This window comes from Ixodes scapularis, unplaced genomic scaffold, assembly GCF_016920785.2.
Source record: "Ixodes scapularis isolate PalLabHiFi unplaced genomic scaffold, ASM1692078v2 PGA_scaffold4__175_contigs__length_147842914, whole genome shotgun sequence".
Taxonomy (NCBI): Eukaryota; Metazoa; Arthropoda; class Arachnida; order Ixodida; family Ixodidae; genus Ixodes; species Ixodes scapularis.
The window spans coordinates 56787324-56807482 of NW_024609879.1; the positions used below are offsets into that span (position 1 = coordinate 56787324).

Here is a 20159-nt window from a genome sequence, read left to right on the forward strand (position 1 = left end):
ACTATGCGCTCCTAGAGATTTGTTTGCACATTTTGTATGATAATAATAGAGGTGTGTATATACGACTTGTCGTGTTGATTGTTTATATATTCAATGCATTTCTTTTCTTCTATAAATATTCCTCTGGTTGTGTTTAATGTCGTGCTGTTGAACAGTAATGGGCAGAGAGGATTCCTTCAGCAAGAATGCCTTTTCCTCTACCGCCCTCCCGGCCTCAGACTGCAGAACCAATAGAGAAAGAGAGAAAAAAAAAGAAAGAAAACAATCACATGGTACACACTCACAGAAAGTAAAATTGCTGTAGTTCTTTACAAAGGAAAATGTTCTCGATGACTGTATTTGCTTGGCTATCATAGAAGGTAAACCAATTACCTTTTTATATTTCCTTTTAAACTCTTTTTATCCCACAGAATGTACAAGAAAATGTCACAAACAGACGACTTGCAGAGAAAGTAAATTGTCGATCTGTTTTCTCCTGTCGGTCCCTTTTTGTTCTGCCTATTTTCTGGTTCAGTGGTGTCCAGCCTTTCAGGATTTAGCTTGTCTTTCTGGGTTGTGTGAAGAATCGTTTTAAGGTCAACTTCCCCTGTCACCTTCCCTTCTGGGTCACAACGTCTATGTATTTGAATTACTATGGACATTACTCAGCTACGTTAAAGGCAACGCGCTTTAAAAATAGAATGAAGCTAAGGTGCAGTAATAAAACTATTTTATTGTTTGATATCCCTGTTTAGTGTTAACGAAACAAGTGAAAAATGAAAACGACAATTAAAGTAGTGAGTTTGTTGCTTCAATCCACAGAAATCCACAGGACGTGTCCGCTTGCTACAAGAAACCTGGAGCATAGCCGCGGCAGAAAATGCGCATGTGAAATCAGAGCTTCGTAACTATGCCATTAGTGACCGCGATTTGAGCAGTAAAATGGTAGCATGTAAAACTTGCTCTATTCGCAATCTTAACGACGTGTCTTAAGAACTAAAGGCTAAGTGTCTCGAGCAAAGTACCTCACCGGGACGGCGGAGGAAGTCCAAGTCATTTATTCATTTGACTAAACAAAATTGGACTGAGTAAAGCGATCGTAGAACCCCCTACAATATTCGAAGAACAGAAGACAAAAAAGTTTTTTTTTTTAGTGAGCATTGTGCCCCTTGGATAAAGATCTTCGCTTTTTCTTTCGCACACTGTGCCGCCGAATGGGCATCTATAGCAGCCAGAAGTGAAGCTAAATCACGCTGTACACTGTACAGGATGTGGATGAGACCAAAGGAACTAGGAGTAAAAGAGAAAAAAAAAGAAATGAACTGGATGTTTGAGTTGTGCAGAATGCCGAACATTCGCAATACAGAACAACTATCAATCATCAACGCAGAACCGCTGTTCGTTCTTCGTTTATCAGCTGAAGAAGGTTAGGAGGAAATGTAATTATTACTAAACACCCAAACTAAGAAGTATATAACTTCAATAAACCACAGTAAACAGGACATCACTCAAAATTCTTCAAATTTATAAATGACTCCTTCACTGCAACTAAACAACTTATGATTAATGTATAACGCAGCTAGTCGCAGGTAATATGAGGTCAAAAGCTTTACCGCACGAGACTGCCCGGAAATGGTAAAGGAGTGTGCATTTACTCGATACCTGGGAATGCGGATTATCCTAATTCACTGTTTTGCTCAAGATGTGCTAATATGTCTAGAAAAATGTTTTGCCTTTTTTGCAGCACCAATACGAATCTCTTTGTGCTGCCAGCGGTGTCTAGGTATTTCAGAGACGTCCCCACCTGCCCTTCTAGCCCGAGGCTGCCTGTAGATTCTAAACGAGCGTGTATTTACTATGCGTATGCGGATTATTATAATTCTTGTGTCTCGCTTAGGAACCATGTTAAAAAAAAAAAAAAACTCAGATGGTCATATTTCAGACCTTGACTATGTTTTCTGCCACATCATGGGGGCTTTAAGATGTGACGTACCATAGTTTCATTAATTAGACTGTGGTGAAGTCCTCTCTCCACTGAATCCCGTGGAAGCTAAAATCCACCCTAAGAATTTGGCATCAGTAGAACTTACACTTATATCCCGTTATCTTTTGATCCCGTCAGCCCATTGTTATAATTACTATAATTCCGAAGACTTAAGAACATAGCAAAAAGACAGGCTGCGTCGTCTCAACTCTCTGGTTCCAGCCCCCCCCCCCCCCCTTCAAAAAAAAAAAAAAACTTCGTTTTCTTTCACATGAAAATGGCGTTTTCACGTCGCTGTTCTTCTTAACGTGGGGCCAAGGTGAATCAAACGTTTCATAAATCCATAACGGTAACTAGTGGCCTGAGAGACACCTGGTCCCGCCCTCAGCTTTGGTACCTGATCGGCCCTAAGGGGATCACAGGAAGTCAACCGTCGCCGAAACTCAAACAAAACATACAAATTGTGGCACCCCAGTGGTCCCTTTATACGCCTGGCAGAAGACACATTTTCAGAATTATATGGTGCGCCGTAGATCAATCCCTGGAATCTTCCTTTACCAATACTGGATGCTATTCATAAAAAAAAATGTTTCATTGTGTGTTGTCACGCCTACGCGTAGTGCTTGCATGGCTAGGTGCTGTTATCTTTGCAAAGGGTTAAGATGGGCTGTGAAAGCAGTTGTGAACTGAAAAGCTTTGATATGTTGGCATACTTTGTTTAAATGTGCTATTCCACCGGGCACTCAAAGCGCCCCAGCCTGAAAACTAAATTTCACGCAAGTTCCAAATTCTTTGTTTGCTGTCCGTCCCTTAGGTGGAGTTCCTTTAGCATTGATAGTGTTAAATTGTGCGTGCATGATGTGTGCAAACAATTAATTTTGTGTATGATTCTACTTGCTCACGCCTTTTCTCTCACGCTTCCTAACTGAAAAAACCCTTAATAGTAGGAAGATAATTATACAAGGAAATCGCCATAGAAACACCCAGACGAATGTGTAAGAATACTCCCGCGGGTCGACGTAAAAATGCCAGATGGATGCGAAAGAATACTACTATGGTTTCACGCAAAAACTTCTAGATGGAAGTGATGAAATATTCCCATTGATCCATGCAAAAACTTCAGTATTGAATGGAGTTTGAGGTTACTCGCTTGCACTCTCTAAAAACTATGGCTGCGTGGGAGTAAACTAAACTGCCTTTATTGGCGGAGTATAGAAAGCTCCAACATGAGATTTTGCTAGAAAGTAAGCGATTTACTCCTATACGAGAGCATTTTCGTTTACACTGTACGTACCGTCTGGAATAAACAGCCACAAGACGTCATGGCGTCAAGAACAAAAAAAAGAAAACATTATTTTCTGATTTGTAGATACCAGACAAAATAGCTCATTGGCTTCCATGGACTGTTTGCGTCCTTCGTAGAATTAACTGAGCCCGATGACTCAGCATAGCGCCGTGTGCGTGAATAAGTAGGCAGCGCCCTCGCCTGCCACGCGATGGTGTGGAGTCCTAAACCCGCTGGCACAGATCTTCATTTTTGCTAACCGTCGATAGTGTAGACATTTCAGTCTATTCTGAGCAACTGTTGCACTGCCTTACCTTACGGGAAAATCTTACATGTCTAATGAGTTTATTTTCCAATAAACGCACGGGATAAATAAGATCATATAAGAGCATGCAATAACGTGATAAGAACATATAAGCGAATATATGATTCTTTTATTTATATGAAGCTGGTGTGAAATTTGTTATTACTTCTAGTATAATCTAGTCTCGTTCTTATGTGTTCTTATACGATTCTTGTACGCTCTTACATGATTTTATTTGATAATGTGAGTTTATTTGGACACATATTTCTCACGTATATTAGGTTTTTCAGTAGGACAATAACAAAAATACCGTAATGACTAAGCATATAATATTATATAATCATAAATTGCAATTCAATACGCTAGTTGTGATTCATTTCGCGATATTTGATGTAGAGCAATTCGTTGGTAAATATTGTGTGTGTGTTTCTATAAAACGTGCTTGCTTAACATGTTTTGTCTCTATTTATTGAATAAAATATTGCATAAAATTTCCAGTACACTGTCCACATGTTGCAAACTGTTCGATAACTAAGTAGGAAAAGTTATTACTAGGTGCATGCTCTGGTGTGAAGTTTCACGATTCTGAAACATTAAAAGAACTCCATGCCTCGATCTTCTCAATTTTATATTGTCGAAGAAAATTGAGTACGGCTTTTATGTGTATTAAATGCTATATTTTGCGATAAAAACTAATCAAAATGATATATATCATGATACGATCTGACTTGGAAAAACCACTGGGTATAAGAATGCTAGTGAGTGGTATATTTAAAACGTTTGTTACAAAAAACAGACTACATCATGTAAAATGAGCACACACATACCAGAAATCCATCAGAGTCAAACAAATATTTGCAGGAGCAAAATATAGCTAAATTGAATTCCCGTAAACCAAAGCATGTGCATTAATTGACCACTAAAATGTGTGTTATATTATTTTTAGTCATAGACTGACCACTTTAGTGAAAACGACCTGCTATACCTTTACTGCAATCAAGAAAAAACATTACAAATGCAATAAACTGAACAGGTGCATGCTCTTTCAAATAAACTTTTAACAAAAAAAAATAGAACTATTTAAATGAAACAAAATGAAACAACAAACAAAAGATAGCACAAAAGAATCTCATTTTTGTCATAATACAGCCAAGATAGTTTTGCCCATTGCCACAAAACAACCCTTTCCTTGAAACGTCACACATAAGCAGCTAAATTTCCAGCTAAACTTCCTGTACACTCGTTTCATGTCAAGGCTGGTAATGAAGCGGATGTGGAACGCATAATGAACCACCCGGGTACCAGCTTTCAGTGCCGACTGCTAATGGGTTCGGCAAGCCACCGGTATCCACCAAGCAGTCAGCGTTCAAGATGAACGGGGTTTCTCTTGGTCGAGCTTATTAACTGGACGTTCTCTTTCCTAACTTTGCTAACGCTTGTCTTACGTCAGAATTATTACTATTTCTATCGCGATTGTTGCTCGAGTTTTTTTCTTTTTTTTTTGTAATTACTGTAATGTGCACTACACAAAAGACTGACATGGTGCTCTGTAGCAGAAATAAAATACAATCGCAGAAAAAGTATAGCAGAAATAAAACATTTCTGCTATAGTTCTGCCTTAGATTCCCGGCTTCCCTTTTGCTGCTTTGATTCCCCGAGTTTGAAGCGGGGATCTCTTTAAGGTGAAAAGAAAAGAGTGCCAAAAAATACTTCAGCACGGTTTTCATCTTACTCCGCAGGTATCCAAAGGCTTTGCATTCGACAGTTTCTTTGCAGTTAGAAAGGCTAAATAAGCCCAGGCCTCGTTTTTTTTTTCCTTTGCATTGAGAAAGCTGGCATTCTCTATCTATGGGTTGTGGGCAATGTTCCTTCAGCGTGAAGAGCAGTTCGTGCTGTCTTAGCGAATCCGGTATTTCGGTGTGTCGGCGGCAGCCCACTTCCTCGGCGCCGCACGAAAGAGCGAGAACAGGGACAGCACCATGCACATGTCTACCCCTCTGGCGTGGGCTGTCTATGATGACAGACGAGGATTGGGTGCAGTAGGCTTGCCGTCGAATGGAAATGAGAAGAGTACAATGTAATCCCCAAGTGAAAAATTTGCTGTCATTTTCTGCGCAGTCAAAACTGCGATATGGCTGCACATGCCCGATGTCCGAGTTCTTCCTTAGTCTCTTCGAAGAATCGTGATCAAGAATAGACAAATGCTGAAAAGTAAAAAAAAAAAGGAAAAAATGGATTGACAAAAAGAAAAAGAAAAAAAGAATATCCCGCTTTCTACGCTTCAAAGCTGAAAGCTCAAAAACACTTTCCGCACGTGTAGTATTTTAATGATGTACTAATAAAAAAAATAATAAATGCTTATCTGCGAGCTGTCGTGATCAGGTATCTGGCGAGGAACTGCTCATAAGGGCGTAGGAAACATCTGCGGTCTAGCGGGGCCAATTAAACAACTGCGAGGTGTGGTGAATGTCGCGTTTTAAACAGTAATTGAAAATTTTTTTAAAAATTACAGCGATATTCGCTTTTGCGTAACGTGAATCACTGTCTGTGGACGAAATATACGGAGTCAGTTAGAGGAAGCTGTGTTCTTGGATATTGCGTGGGTTATAAAATGCCGTGTTCTTGGATATTGAGTGAGTTATAGAATCCCATGTTCTTGTTCATTACGTGTTTTTGTTCAACAGTGCGTGCCTTTCTTTTTTAAACGTTAGTTCAAAACAAATTGTAATAAAAGTTGTTTGGTAGTACTCTTTATATAAAATATCAAGTGCCCAGAATAAACTTCTTTTATTTCGCATTGCTTTTTTTTTTTAATTCCGGCCTTTTTTCTCACATGCCGTTCCAAGAGGCATCCTTGAGCCGCATGCTCTGCAACAAGTCTGCAGTTGACACTACTGACTCCAGCAAAATAACAAATCAATTTTTTTAAATAAATAAAATTTGCACAAGCCGACGAGATACGTTTTCTGTTCATTATGTTTTGAGGTTTAGCAGTTTCATAATTGTGACCTCTAAACAGAAATAACTGGTATTTCATAAAAGTTAAAGCTTTATAAATAATAATTACGAGCCACAAAAAAAAAGAAATTGTTCGATGTTCCAATATCGTTAGTTAACGAGAAAACCGCGCTGGGTAGTGATCCTGTAGATAACATGGTCGCAACCACTGCGCAGGTTACGGATTTTTTTTTGCACAAAACATTTATGCTGCCACATTTAGACAGAAGGATGTTATTATGCATCAGAGGTCGTTTGTTAAACCGTCTGTGTAGGAACAATTTGGTCATAACAAGAAGACTGGTAACCGTACTTTTTTTTTTTTTTTTAATGCGGCCGCACGTGCCTCGCTACGCAGTTAAAGCGGTTGAAGGGACGTCATTCAGAACCAGACTTGTACGTAACGCGTTACAAGTAATTGATTACTTGTAATCAATTACAGTTAAGTGTAATTTTGTAACGCTTCAATTACATTTGTCAAGCTGTAACGCTCGGAGTAATTCAATTACTTTTTTTCTGTAATCAATTACAAAATCAATTACACAATTACCAATTACATTTTTCATCCCACAATTCTTTTTTCTCACAAAAATCAGCATAGTCACTCAGCCATGGAGCAAAAATGATTGACATTTTTTTAACATCTAAAAAAAATAAAACTAGGATTAGTCGGCAACTCCTTTTTTCTTTTACGCCACGCTCTTCTACAAGCGCGCCACCAGCCTTGGCTGGGGAGTTCCGGATCTCGTTGCAGATTGCTGATAAAGTCGACGGGAAGCGGGAACTCGCTATTGACTTTTTAGTGGGCTTTGTTCCTTAGGTCGACGCGTCAGCTACACGACAAGCTCCGGATCTGAAAACAAAAAAGGGAACAATAACCAAACAAAATTGTGTACGCAATATTTTACTGTGTATTTGTGTATTTCTGTCATCGCAATAAGAAGTAACGTGAAAGTAACTTGAAAAGTAATCAATTACTTTGCAGTAATTGTTCAATTACTTCTGGGAGGCAGTAGTCAGTAACGGTAATCGGTTACTTTTTTGACTGTAGTAATTGTAATTGTAATCAGTTACTTTTTTTCAGTAACGTGTACAAGTCTGTTCAGAACAGTGTACATGCTTTCAATATCCGGTACAGTCGAATGCCACGTACTTGCAGCCGCTTTAGATCTTCCTCTCGCGATTACAGAAATTTGCACAAACAACATAGTCCCGTCTCGTGAGTCACTCATATAAAACGTACTATCGACCACTGCCTTTTCTTCTGCTGCTAGAGAAAGGTACGTGCATCATTCCATTTAAGATTTGCAACTTTTACTTGGCGATAACGCTTACATGAGGAAAAAAAAAGAGTGAGATGTAATTTATTACAAAGTGAAGATGGCTAAAAATTACATTTCAAAGAAAAGGCGGGCTATGCAAAAAGAATACGGAACAAACAAGCAAAAAATATTAGACAAAAAGCTGGCAGGAATTTGTCGCTGGTGGTTTCATACCCCTGTCAGATAGACACACAAAAGGATCTTTAGGGCAGTATAAATGTCATTTAAGCAGTGTAAAAAGGCAACTCAATGGCATTTAGCGTAAAGGTCCTTTTTCTGAACCTGAGTTCCCCACAACTCCTTTGCGGCTGCTAAAGGCGTACTGTCGCCGACGGCGGTCTACACGAGAGACGCGTATTGAAATTAAAGATCGTACTGATATCAGATATCAATGTTTTTTTTTTAAATTTTTATTATTGAAAAAGAGCGTGTTTCACGTATATTCTGTACAGAACTCGCTCGACTAATAGTTTTTTGTTCTCACGGCCCCAGCTATCTAGTAGGCCTCGTCGTCCCGCTGCTCATCTGCTCGCATCGTCCGCTTCGGCATTTCGGTTTTCCTCCTCTCGATTTTCCTTACAACCCTACTTATCTAGCTTTTATTTCTCTACTTTATATTTTATCATTCTTTAATAGTAGTTTACTAACTATACTGCATATATTTCATATAGTTTTGTACATATATATTTCTGTATATCACTCTTGCGTCGTGCGATATGTCGAACAAAGGAGGAGCGTCCACGAGTAGGAAGGGGTCCATTGAAGCGTTGAGGCAACCTGGGCGCTGGCACAGCTCTGGGAGGACCGGCTGGAGGACCTCCGACGCGCGCGATAACACTCAAGCGCGAGCACAACGCCAAACCGAACACAGCAAAAGCGTAGCACGGAAAGGAGCGGGAGCACTGAGCTGCGTTAGGACTAAGTGAGCGGGGGACGCTCAGGGTTGCCGCTAATTGCCACAAAACTGCTTCGCTTGGGTTTAAAGTGAACTTTGCTGTAATCACTCGACTGAACTTGGAATTTCGTCTTTTATTTTTTTTTCTTTTCTTTCAGAAAAACGTTTAACATAATTTCTATAGCCAATACAATATTTTCCTGGCGTAAACGTCATTTATGCGTTTGAACGTGCTACAAGACTTCAGTCTCAGTAAACAACGTCTAAATGACGATGTTTACAGCGATGTTTACATGCAGAACTTAAATGCCCTTTGAAACTCCTAGAGGCTTTTGGCGTATAGGTCCTTTTATGCCCGTCTGAGAAAGCTATAATAGTGTAAATATGCGTTAAAGTCTTACTTGTTTTCAACATTCTTGCCTTTGGTAAATATTCTTACTTTCTGTAAAATGTTTTACACCAAGACTTTTCAGAGAAGATTGACCAAAGGGTGGCTGGTCGACATTTCTAAATAAACTGATGTTTTATATGCTATTTTCTAGTGTCTGGTATAAACGAATCCAAACTTATTTTTGACAAGAAAAATATTTGGGGACAGGAAAAGTCGTAAGGCATGAAGAGGTGGACAATTTCATTAACGCGCACTGATGGAGGGGGCATGTTTGAAAGTGAATAACTAAAGCGATAACATTAGAAAAATTATAGTACTTCATGGACGCAAACTATGCGTATATCGTGCTTGTAATAGAAAGTAATAATATTTATTTAAATTGTATTCAGCTTTCTAACAAATTGCCAAACATGGCTACTCGAACGACAAATGGCAAAATTTGGAGGCCTGTACCTCATAAAATAATTCATTCATTATTATATAATTTTCAGACAGTATTCTAATTATATGTGGCTAATATTTAAAAAAAAATGTATCTGAGTGATTCGATAGACAAGATATATTTAGGCAAACATGGAAAACAAATCAAACAACAAAAAGTTCCGATACAAAAAAAACAAACAAAAAACACCACCACCACCTTCGGTTATATTTTTTTTTTTTTTTTAAATTTCGGTACCCTATTATACTCTATTTGGGCATTTATTTCTAATAAAAAGAAACAACGCCCCAAAATAGGGTCCTTTTTCAAAGCCTACATTTAGCACTGCCTTATACAGGAGGTGACTCTGAGTTCCAGTTTCATGAAACTAACACACACCTTTTATATATTTTTATTCAGATGAGGCCATTGATAACTATAAAAGTCGTTCACACACTAAAATTGAGGAGCAACTACTGTGTACAAAGAACTATCATATTACGAACTAGTTATCCGATAAAAAATCCAGCAGCCATCGGCCACTGGGAACCTTGTTTACATTATTTTCCTACCGCTCTATATATGCTCCTCTCTCTTACCCTCTATCACCATCTCTCTATTTTATATATATCACTGACTTATATCTAGAATAAATATATTCAAGCATTACCTTTCTGCGTGATAGTGTTCTGTGGCTAGCAACAACTATTTCCTCGCGTAGATCACGATTATGCCGGAATAGTTGACGGAAGTATCAGGAGACACTCGTCGCTAGTTCTAGCAAAACGGCCGATACAATCTTTGTTCGCATTTCCCCGCTCGCGGTCAAGAATGAGAGGGTTAGCGTCAGCCAGCAAAATATAGCCGCCGATGCCTGTTTACTGAGCAGTCATGCCTGTCGCCATCCCACTCGCTGGGTTCGCGGGCGATAATATCAGGCACACAGTGGCACACCGACAGAGAGCAGAACCCCCAAATGCTCGAGCCCCGCCTAAATACAATAGAGCGTAAACGCGGTCGCCAGGTTAACCTAGGAAAGGTTAATATGGCGACAGTGTTTACGTTTTAGCTAAGGGAAGGCATGGCGCGTGGTATGAGCAGGATCCTTACGCAAGGGGCAAGGTGAGCCCTGAGAACCTGTCTGCTGCCATAGAGGACTTCACGAAAGACGAGCTACAATGTTCGCGCCAAGGTCTCAACCAGAAGGAGTGATCTTTGTCATGCTCGACGGGGAGAAAACGTTCGCGCCAAAGCGCTTCTGACACGCTCAATCGGAGAGGCCTTTCGTGTATACAAAGACAAGCATCCTGATTCCGGCGTTGGGCTAACAAAATTTTTTTTCTTGCGCCCTAAATGGGTAAAATATATCCCATACCGGGAAGTGTCCGTTTCTGTGTGCTGCGCCAATTATGACCTTTGGGTGACCGCTGTAGAGAATGCTACAGGCTCAACAGTCAACACTGGTGAAATGAACTCAGCATTTCTGTGCGACCCAGTAACAAGTCTGTGTCTTTAAGGAGTCTGATATCACTGCCCAAAAGGCTAGTCTCTTACAATCGAGAAACTTTATATCCCAGAGGCTGAAGAGATTGTGCTTACAACATGGAAGTCCGGCGACCTTGTGAAAAAACAACAACAACAACAACGACATTGCATTCTGAGACTTTCCTAAAAGTCGTTCAAGTAACGGTTGAAAGTTGGATATTTCACAACCATATCTGACAAACGCAAGATAGAGAGATCTACGATGAAAAGCTGGTGCATGCAACACTTGAGCATTGTCTTTCATTTTGACTTTGATGATAACTGGACCATCGTGCTTCCTGACTAAGTTAAAGCATACCACTGCAGAAAAAAAAAGTTACGATGTTTAAATGTGTAGTGACGGCAAGAAAATTTACAAACAGCGTTGCTCTCATTAGTGAGGACCTGTGTGACGACGTCGCTCTCACGCGCTTGGCTCTAGAAAAAGTGAAAGAATGGGTTGAAGGCAACGTTGCGGTATACTCGCACGTGACGTACGTAAGTGACGGGGCCGCTAGTAATTTTTGAGAACTGCTACCAGCTTCAGCAGTTTGCACAGAATGATTGCCCACAAGCCCAGTAGTTATTTTCTGCATCTATCCATGGGAAAATGCATGCGTCGGAGTTGGCGGACTTGTGGAGCACCAGGCCACGCTGAACAACCTGAAAGAACGTTCAATAAACGCAATTCAGACGGCCTGGACAATGGTGAGCGTTCTATTTGAGAAGCTGGTGCATCTTGCGTATTTGTACGAAAATGAGCTTGTTCGGTATCGTCAACAAAAAAAGAAAGAGTGGCTGACGGTGCGTGCCTTTCCTGGCATTCAGTCTTGGCATACATGACGGCTGTGCAAGTCATCGACAGAAGGAACTTCTGACCTATATGTGGTACAGACAGTCGGATTTCGTTAGAAGAAACTTAATTAAATGGATACATCGAAGAAAGCCTTAGTGTCAAGTGCCGAATTTGATGCCCCATGGACTGCCTATTTTGAATGCATGGTTTTCTTAATTATCACAGTCTTCGCGGGGTATTCAACCTACTATTTTACTTGGTGATAGGTTATAATCTTTATCTGATCACCATCTGAGAATCACGAAACGTTATGATCGCGCAGGATAAAATATCTCGGCTTGCCACGATCCATTCGGTCACCGAGAGCATCGATGCTCTTACAGTCCGGCGCGGTGACACCGTTCACCTGAAATGATTTGTACCTGGACATACATAACTAACCTAAACAATTTTAATATTCTACCTTTATTTTTTCGCCTGGAAGTTAAGTTGTTTCTTCAGTTTAAGTATAAATTATACCGGAAAGCATAACATTACACTGCCTCACCTTTTCTAGAATCACTAGTCTCTAGTACGTCTTCGTACGCTGTAGGTAAAATGCTGTATATGGCTTCTCCTCACTTTTAGTGTGTGACCGATTGCTCTAGTTGTCAGTGACCTTATTTGATTAAAAATATATGATACGTGCGTGTTAGTTTCCTGAAACTGGAACTCAGAGTCACTTATCGTGTAGGGCACTACAAAGTGTAGGCTTTGAAAAAGTACCCTGCTTTAGGGAGATGTGTCTTCATTCTCAATAAAATAATGCAACATGCTTTTAACAGAAATGAACTTTGAAATAGAATATCACAGGGTACCCAAATTTAAAAAAAAGAAGTCTCGAAGGTGGTTTTTTTTTTATTTGCATCGGAATTTTTCGGGGTTTGATATTTTTTCCCATGATTGTTTAGATATATCCCGATTATCGTATCACTCAGATACCTTATTTATTTTTTACATAATAGCCAAATATAATTCAAACACAACCTGCAAATTATATGATAATGATTAAATGATGTCATGGGATACAGGCCTCCAAATTTCGCCATTTGTCGTTAGAGTGGGCAAGTTTGGCAATTTTTAGAAAAACAAGTGAAATGTATATATATATATTACTTTATATTAAAAGCAAGCTATACCAATAGTTTGTTTTTAAAAAGTATTACAATTCTTCTAGTTTTATTCTTGTAGTTATTCAGTTTCAAACGTGCCCCCTCCATCAATACGCGTTAATGCAACTGTCCACCTCTTCATGCCTTACGATTTTTCTCGTCCCCAAATATTTTTTCTGGTCAAAATTAAGTGTGGATTCGTTTATACCAGACACTAAAAAATATAGCACATGAAAACATCAGTTTATTTAAAAATCTCGACCAACCACCCTCCGTTCGATTCATCTGAAATCGCTCATATCAATTTCGCGTCCTCATAAGTCAGTTCACAAAGTATATTCCAACGTATTATAAATTTTTATTAGTATATGAAACGTATGCTTTTAGTACCTAGGCCGTCTATTCCTAACAGGGTAAGCGCGCTAACCATGTTGCCAAGAACGCTAAGTACACTCAATTTATTTTGAAAATATTCATTGCATAATAAACGCATAACAAAGAAAATTTTCACTGTATTTTGATTCATAAAAGTACAAACGTTTGCACCATTTCTTTTATTTTCTTCCACTAAGGGTACAGATCATTGAACGCATTGACCGGACAACTTCCTGCGTTCATATGTACGGTAGGACCCACTCAGTGCTTTACACTATGCTGGAATATTTCATCGTTAAATTTCTATCAGCACACGTAAGTGATGTTAAAGAAAATAAGTAGTATCTAATTTCTGCTGACTGTTTCGTATTCCTTATCACACGTGTAAAAGACTTACAAAGCAAAGTCTTCCTCTCTGTCAATGTGAACCACTGCAGATGAGCGCAACTAGCGGCGAGCACAATCACTGATATCCAAAAGACAGATGTCGCCTTTATAAAGTAATAATTGAAGGGGAAAAGACTACAGTGTTATACGGATTGTAGTTTGCACCTGCGGTATAGTCCGGAAAGGCCGAATTTCATTTGAGAAGATAAGTCTTTATTTTCCTCCCTCAGACCGCACCTGGTGAATAGTCTGTGAATAGTAATTTTAACGCGCTCGTCAGCGCATGAAAATTTATTATAGACAGCAAAACTTTAGAAATGCCTACTCCATTAAATATGACCTCATAAAAATACTAGCACAATACATAGATCATTACTATCACTGCCCATAAAGTAGTAATTTTACCGCTTTGGTGTATTTAGTCAATGGATTACTTTTATTGCGTTTAATACAGAGGTTGATATATTTGCTGAAGTGCTGAGAGATTATATAGATACTAATTACGCGAGGAGAACGAAATTTCTTAGACTCCTATTGCATACTGAATGAATAAATTGTGCGTTTTATTAAAGTTTCTTAAAGAATAATAATTATCTGGCACAGACTGAAATGCCGTGAGCCGAGGGCAAAAAGGACACAAGATGGTGACAAGGAAGATAAGCACACATTTTAACTTCAGTTTGGCAGCTGCAATACTCGTAGTCACCCAAGGAAAATTTCACTGCAGAAACCACTATTGTTTGTAGCCTATGACTTGCTATATCATTTGTCATGAGAGTCACAATGCAGCTCATAGTGCATACGACGATGCAAAGTTTAGATAAACACTGTATTTTATGAATAATTTACGACGCCCTCATGAACCTCAGTGCGATCACGGTGCGCCACTTCGAAATCGAGTGATTGCTTTGTCCCCGTGTTATCGTGCAGTTTATTGTCTCTGTGTAATCGTTTCATGTTCAAGATGTTTTCCCAGCATCATTGTAGCTTCGTGTGTGTGACTTGTCTTGTTTCTCTGTAATCGTGTAATGGCCAAGCTGTTTCGCCGCCATCATTGACCTTGTAACAACCAGCTCAACTAAAACCGATCATTGCTTCGTAGCTGGGGCGCAAATGTGGATATGTGCGTACTCCCGCTCCATGTATGAGCGGCGCTGGTTTATCGGCTCGTGCTGCAGCCATGAGCAATCGCTTCATAGCTTGGGTGCCAATCTGGTTGTGTGCGTACTGCCGCTCCATGTATGAGCGGCGCTGGTTTATCGGCTCGTGCTGCAGCCATGAGCAATCGCTTCATAGCTTGGGTGCGAATGTGAATATGTGCGTACTCCCGATACGTGTATGAGCGGCGCTGGTTTATCGGATCGTGCTGCAGCCATGAGCAATTGCTTCATAGCTTGGGTGCGAATGTGAATATGTGCGTACTGCCGCTCCATGGATGAGCGGCGCTGGTTTATCGGCTCGTGCTGCAGCCATGAGCAATCGCTTCATAGCTTGGGTGCGAATGTGAATATGTGCGTACTCCCGATACGTGTATGAGCGGCGCTGGTTTATCGGCTTGTGCCGCAGCCATGAGCAATTGCTTAGAGGGGAGGGCGACGTCAAAGACGACGCTTATGACGACCTCTAGGACGACCTCTAGGGCGATCTAAATGACGACTTCTAGGATGACGTGAAAGATGATGTCTAGGTAGACGTGGAGGACGACGCCCTAAAGGACTTCGTCTGGAACGACTCCTAGGACGATTTCTAATGTGATCTTAAGGAGGAGGTCGAAGACGACATCCTAGAAAATGTCGTAAAACATGACGTCTAGACCGACCTCGAGGACGACCTCCAAAGTAACCTCAAGGACGTCCTCAAGAACTGCGTCTAGTACGACGTTGAGGACGACGTTCTGGAGGACGACGTCAAACACCACGTTTAGGACGACCTCTTAGACGACCTCTAGAACGACATCGAGGACGACATCCGCATACGCGCGGCGCCTGCGGACTTCGTGCGTATGCGGACTTCTTGCGTATGCAAAGGCGCTGCACGGTCGCGCGGCGCCTCCGCATGCACGCAACGCGCATACCTACGGTGTATTCGAGGCTAAATAGCCCATCTCGAAACGACGGTCAAGTTGCTAAAGGACTCTATCGCATTAAAACACGTTTGCACCCTGTCCTATTGCTGGGCGAACTAGCTCTTGCAAAATTTGTTGGGTGGGGGTAGAAATTATGTTTTTTGACTTTTAAACGTGTGAGCCTTGACAATGAAACATAGATATAATGCCTAAATTTCGCAATATATATCTGAATTCATCGGACGAAGGGGGAAATTAATAATTCTTGGCGTAAACCCGGACTTTTTCATTGAGGTTTTTTAAGGCGGATACGAGAATAGGCCAATTTGAATAAGTGAAGCCATAGCCTCCTCTATACGGAGAAAGCCTGGCACATCGACGACGGAGCAATAGGGCGCGCGGCCGCAGGAAAAAGGAGAGGAGGAGCGTGCCGAACGGTGACCAATATGGTAGCGCAGAGCAGAAAAGGCAGACCTAGACAGTGAGCGCTTGGGTCATGAGCGGCCGCTCCCCGAACCACGCTTGTTTTTGTGTTTTCGTCACCGTCGTTATCGTACTCCGGGAGAAACAGGCGCGGCGATTCGAAAGGGCGCAGGGAGAAACGGGAAAGGGTGGACGTTGAGTTTCTCCTCTCCACGATAGCGACAAGAAAAGAGAGAGAAGAAGAAAAGATTGTTTCTGCGTTTGGCCGCTCGCTCTTTTGTGGCGCTAGCAGCAAAGGTTCTCTCCGCTCCCGTTTCTCCACCCCTCCTTTCCCATTTACGGCGGCCGTCTTTTCACGCGACGCGCCAGGCTTTCTCCGTATAGAGGAGGCTATGGTGAAGCATACCGCCTCTGTTATTTATATATAAGTATTCGTTCGATTCAAACATGAGAGTGGAGATTGACATAAAATGAGCGTGGTTATTTACTGACATTTCATATTCCTCTATTGTTTGGCTGTAGAAAAGTGAAACACAAAACATGCCAATAAAAAATTCGTTCGCCAAACGAAAGCTAATAAGCATACATAGGTGACTCTTAGCCAAGTTTAGTTATAGTCATCGGAAAATGCGGGTAGTGGGGTTAGCGATTTTTAAACAGATGATGTTCAGTGACATTGATGCTACGGGATAACATGATATCAAGTATCCCAGAGGCAGTGTGAGGTGACGTGGTACCCTGATGTCACGCGACACTAGATTCTCATTAAAGATAGCAAAAATGTCAGCTAAATTTTATTTAGCAAACAAAGTTCAACACTGAATTTAGCCAAATTCGTAGGCGCTAAAGTTAGAGAGTACGTTTTGACGGCATAAAAACGTCGTCACGTCATACCATGACGTCACAAGATAAAGACATTGTGATCCCCTAGAAAGTATGGCAAACAAATATTTGCTCTAAATTTAGCGTGTCACGGCTTTGTCGAAAAAGACATGCGACCTGCTCGCGAAACCGCAGTTGCATGCGCCAAGCAAGGCTATCGCCGTAAAACGCGTCTGCCTGTATCCGGTGAGTACCTTCGCAGCGAGTGTGTGCTGATACAGCTGTGGGTCCGCACGTTGTTTCTTCAACCAGCGAGCGAACAATGCGAATCGCCACGGCCCACCTGTTCCTCCTGCTGGCGGTGCCGCTCTGGCTGGTGTCTGCCAGGGTGCCGCTGCTGGTACAGTGCGCCCAGATCCTCGGCCTGCTGATTCTGATTACGCTTGTCAGCTACTGGACGGTCTGGATTCTGCGGCGGAAGGCGTTCCTCAAGCTCGTTGATGGGGACGGTAAAGCTGTGCTCATCACAGGTGAGACTCAAAAAACCTCCGGCCTGTTCTGTATCAATGCTACAGAGAAGACGAGTCCGCTCGTGACGGCATCGTCGGTGGATCCCCGGCTTGCTTCAAGCGGCATGGCTTGCCGCAGTTTGACGAGAGTACGCCGCAAAGCGACAGTCGCATGCGTCTTGGCATCGCTGTATATCTTCGCGAGCCTTTTGAGACGCTGCTAGACGCTGCAAGACTCGCTGGCGGCGACGCTGACAGGAGCTAGACGGCGCTGCGTAATTCCAATAGCGGTGCCGTTCGAGGTGGAAAGGTGTAGGCATTGTCTTCTATATAATAATAACTGTTTCCACGTTGTCCTAGAAAGGGAGACAACGCGTGCTCTGTTTTTGACTTGAGTTTTTCTGAAATTGGTAGACCTTAGAACCTTCAATGGGTCGAAAGGTGTGTCCCACTCTAAAGATAGGTGCTCCATGTAGTGAAGGTATGATGCTGCTGCTTAAAGAAAATACCGTAATTAAAACGAAAACAATTTCTTTAACGCTCATTTCGGACACTTAGTTCTTATCTCAATTGTTTTGACGAATCTGTTTTCCATTTTTCGGACAATATTTACGCTGTTAGACGCAATTTAGGTGGAGGTCACGGCCCGCTCTAATCCCCACCCACAGATCAATGGCCCCGCCCATTACTCCTGGATTTTTCTGGCTGCTCTGCCGAAAACCCTCGGAAGTTTAGTGTCAGCATTTCGCGACAACCGGTAAGCCTAGTTGGGCGTCTGACACTGCCCGCCAATTAAGAGTGCAGACGCGAGGCAACCTTCGGAATCGTATGCTATTTTACCAAATCTATCGTCGTCTGCAAAGCCTGTAAGAATCGGACATGAACTCTGCGCGTCGGCGTCCGTTTTTGCTTTCGTCCGTCTGCTATTTCGCCCCCGCCTAAACAAGTTCTACAACACTCGCAATAGACGTCCATAAAAGCGGCGTTTTAGCGTTCCATATTGTGCGAGCGACTGTCGAATACGAGCGCCTCTCAACGTCTGTCGACTTGCGGTAAACGTGACCGAGAGGGCTAAGAAAAACACAAATTAAATATGCCGTCATTTCAGTGTCTAGGTTGTTGTTATTTCTTCGCATGGCATCCGCGAGCAAGGTGAGTGAGCGTCATGACGCCCAATTCTAATGTGACCTAAATATATTCACTTCCGCAGGCCAGGTGCACTGCAAACCTTGAGCTACTTTCCTTTCGAAGCGAAATGACGGGAACATACCTGAACTAACTTGATACGAGCCGAACGCAAGATTATCTCCAGCCAAGTGGCCCTCAAATTTTTCCTGTCTAGCTACGTTCTCAATAATAAAATCATGGTTGCAGTAGACCCTCTTCCAAATAATGCCCTCTGTTGGCAGCTGTGGAGTTCCTGCATACTGAGGACTAAAACCTCAACGCCGCAGCACAAGAAAAAAAAACACAAAGAAAACGGGGATGAGCGTAGTGACGTTGCACGTTCGATGCTGTTGGATTGGCTCGTAGGCTTGTAGAGTTGGCCACGCTCCGACGTCCGCTATCTTAAGGAATCACTGCAAGTCCCTCAATACAGCCACTCCACCATTGTGCAGTGGTTTCGATCTTCTAATAATCGGCGCGTGACTTCGAAAGGGGTGTGTCACGGTGGTTGCAGAATTCAAAAGCATCGGTGTCGCTTTAAGGGAAACCAACATCGTTATTCAACAGAAACACGCACTAACGAACAAATCAACTCAGAGCGAGCAACATAGTTGACGTGGTAGTTTTCGTAGCGGGACTGACTTAGGCTGCAGTCCCGCTACAAAAAACAAGCACCAGCGCAGCTCTTCCGAAGTAGCGTACTTGCGGTAGTTGTTGTTACAAACTAAATCGGTTGAGGAAATCTTCCTTTCTACACTCCGGTGAACGGAAAACGACACACACTCGTAAAAAAATACGAGTTCAACAAGCTGCACTCGTTCATCACGCACTCCGTCGACGCTGGCAGCCATGTTTGTCATCGTGTCACACCATTCCGGAAAAGACAATCTTGGGGCACTTTTGAAAACATCAATAACTCTTGAAAATATAAATGACTCTGTCGAACTTTTTCTTCTTCAAAGATGAAAAAAATTGCATTCAAAATATTGTTACGGCGCGGTAATTCAATTCCACAACCAACATTTCGCACGTCGATCATCTATCCAGCCAATGAGAGATGAAAACAACTTGTAAGCACGGGTCGGGGTTGAACGCGCTGCAGCCTCCACCTTCTTCACTTAAATTTGGTCTCACTGCTCAAACATTACTAGAATATGTCTTTTCAGTCGTAAAATAAAACAAAAATACTTAGGTGTCCTGTCGATTCCCTTTAGAAATTCTTTTTCGTTGGAATGTCACTTTAATGAAGCGCGCTCCCAATTCCGAGTTTGAACTGATTCGTTGCTGATACGGCTGTATCAACGCCATATCGGCCCAGTATTTGTATTAATTTCGGCGTTGTCACATACTAATAGAAACTCT

General features: G+C 41.7%; 1 protein-coding gene across 1 annotated transcript in view; it reads left to right on the top strand.

The window, feature by feature from the left end:
- The first annotated feature begins 17443 nt into the window (after positions 1-17443).
- The window catches only part of LOC120849461 (retinol dehydrogenase 7-like), a 31971-nt gene continuing 29255 nt past the window's right edge, over positions 17444-20159 (top strand). Inside the window, exon 1 of the mRNA XM_040221676.1 lies at positions 17444-17651. Within this exon, the coding sequence (XP_040077610.1) occupies positions 17444-17651 (208 nt within the window). The remainder of the gene's footprint in view (positions 17652-20159) is intronic.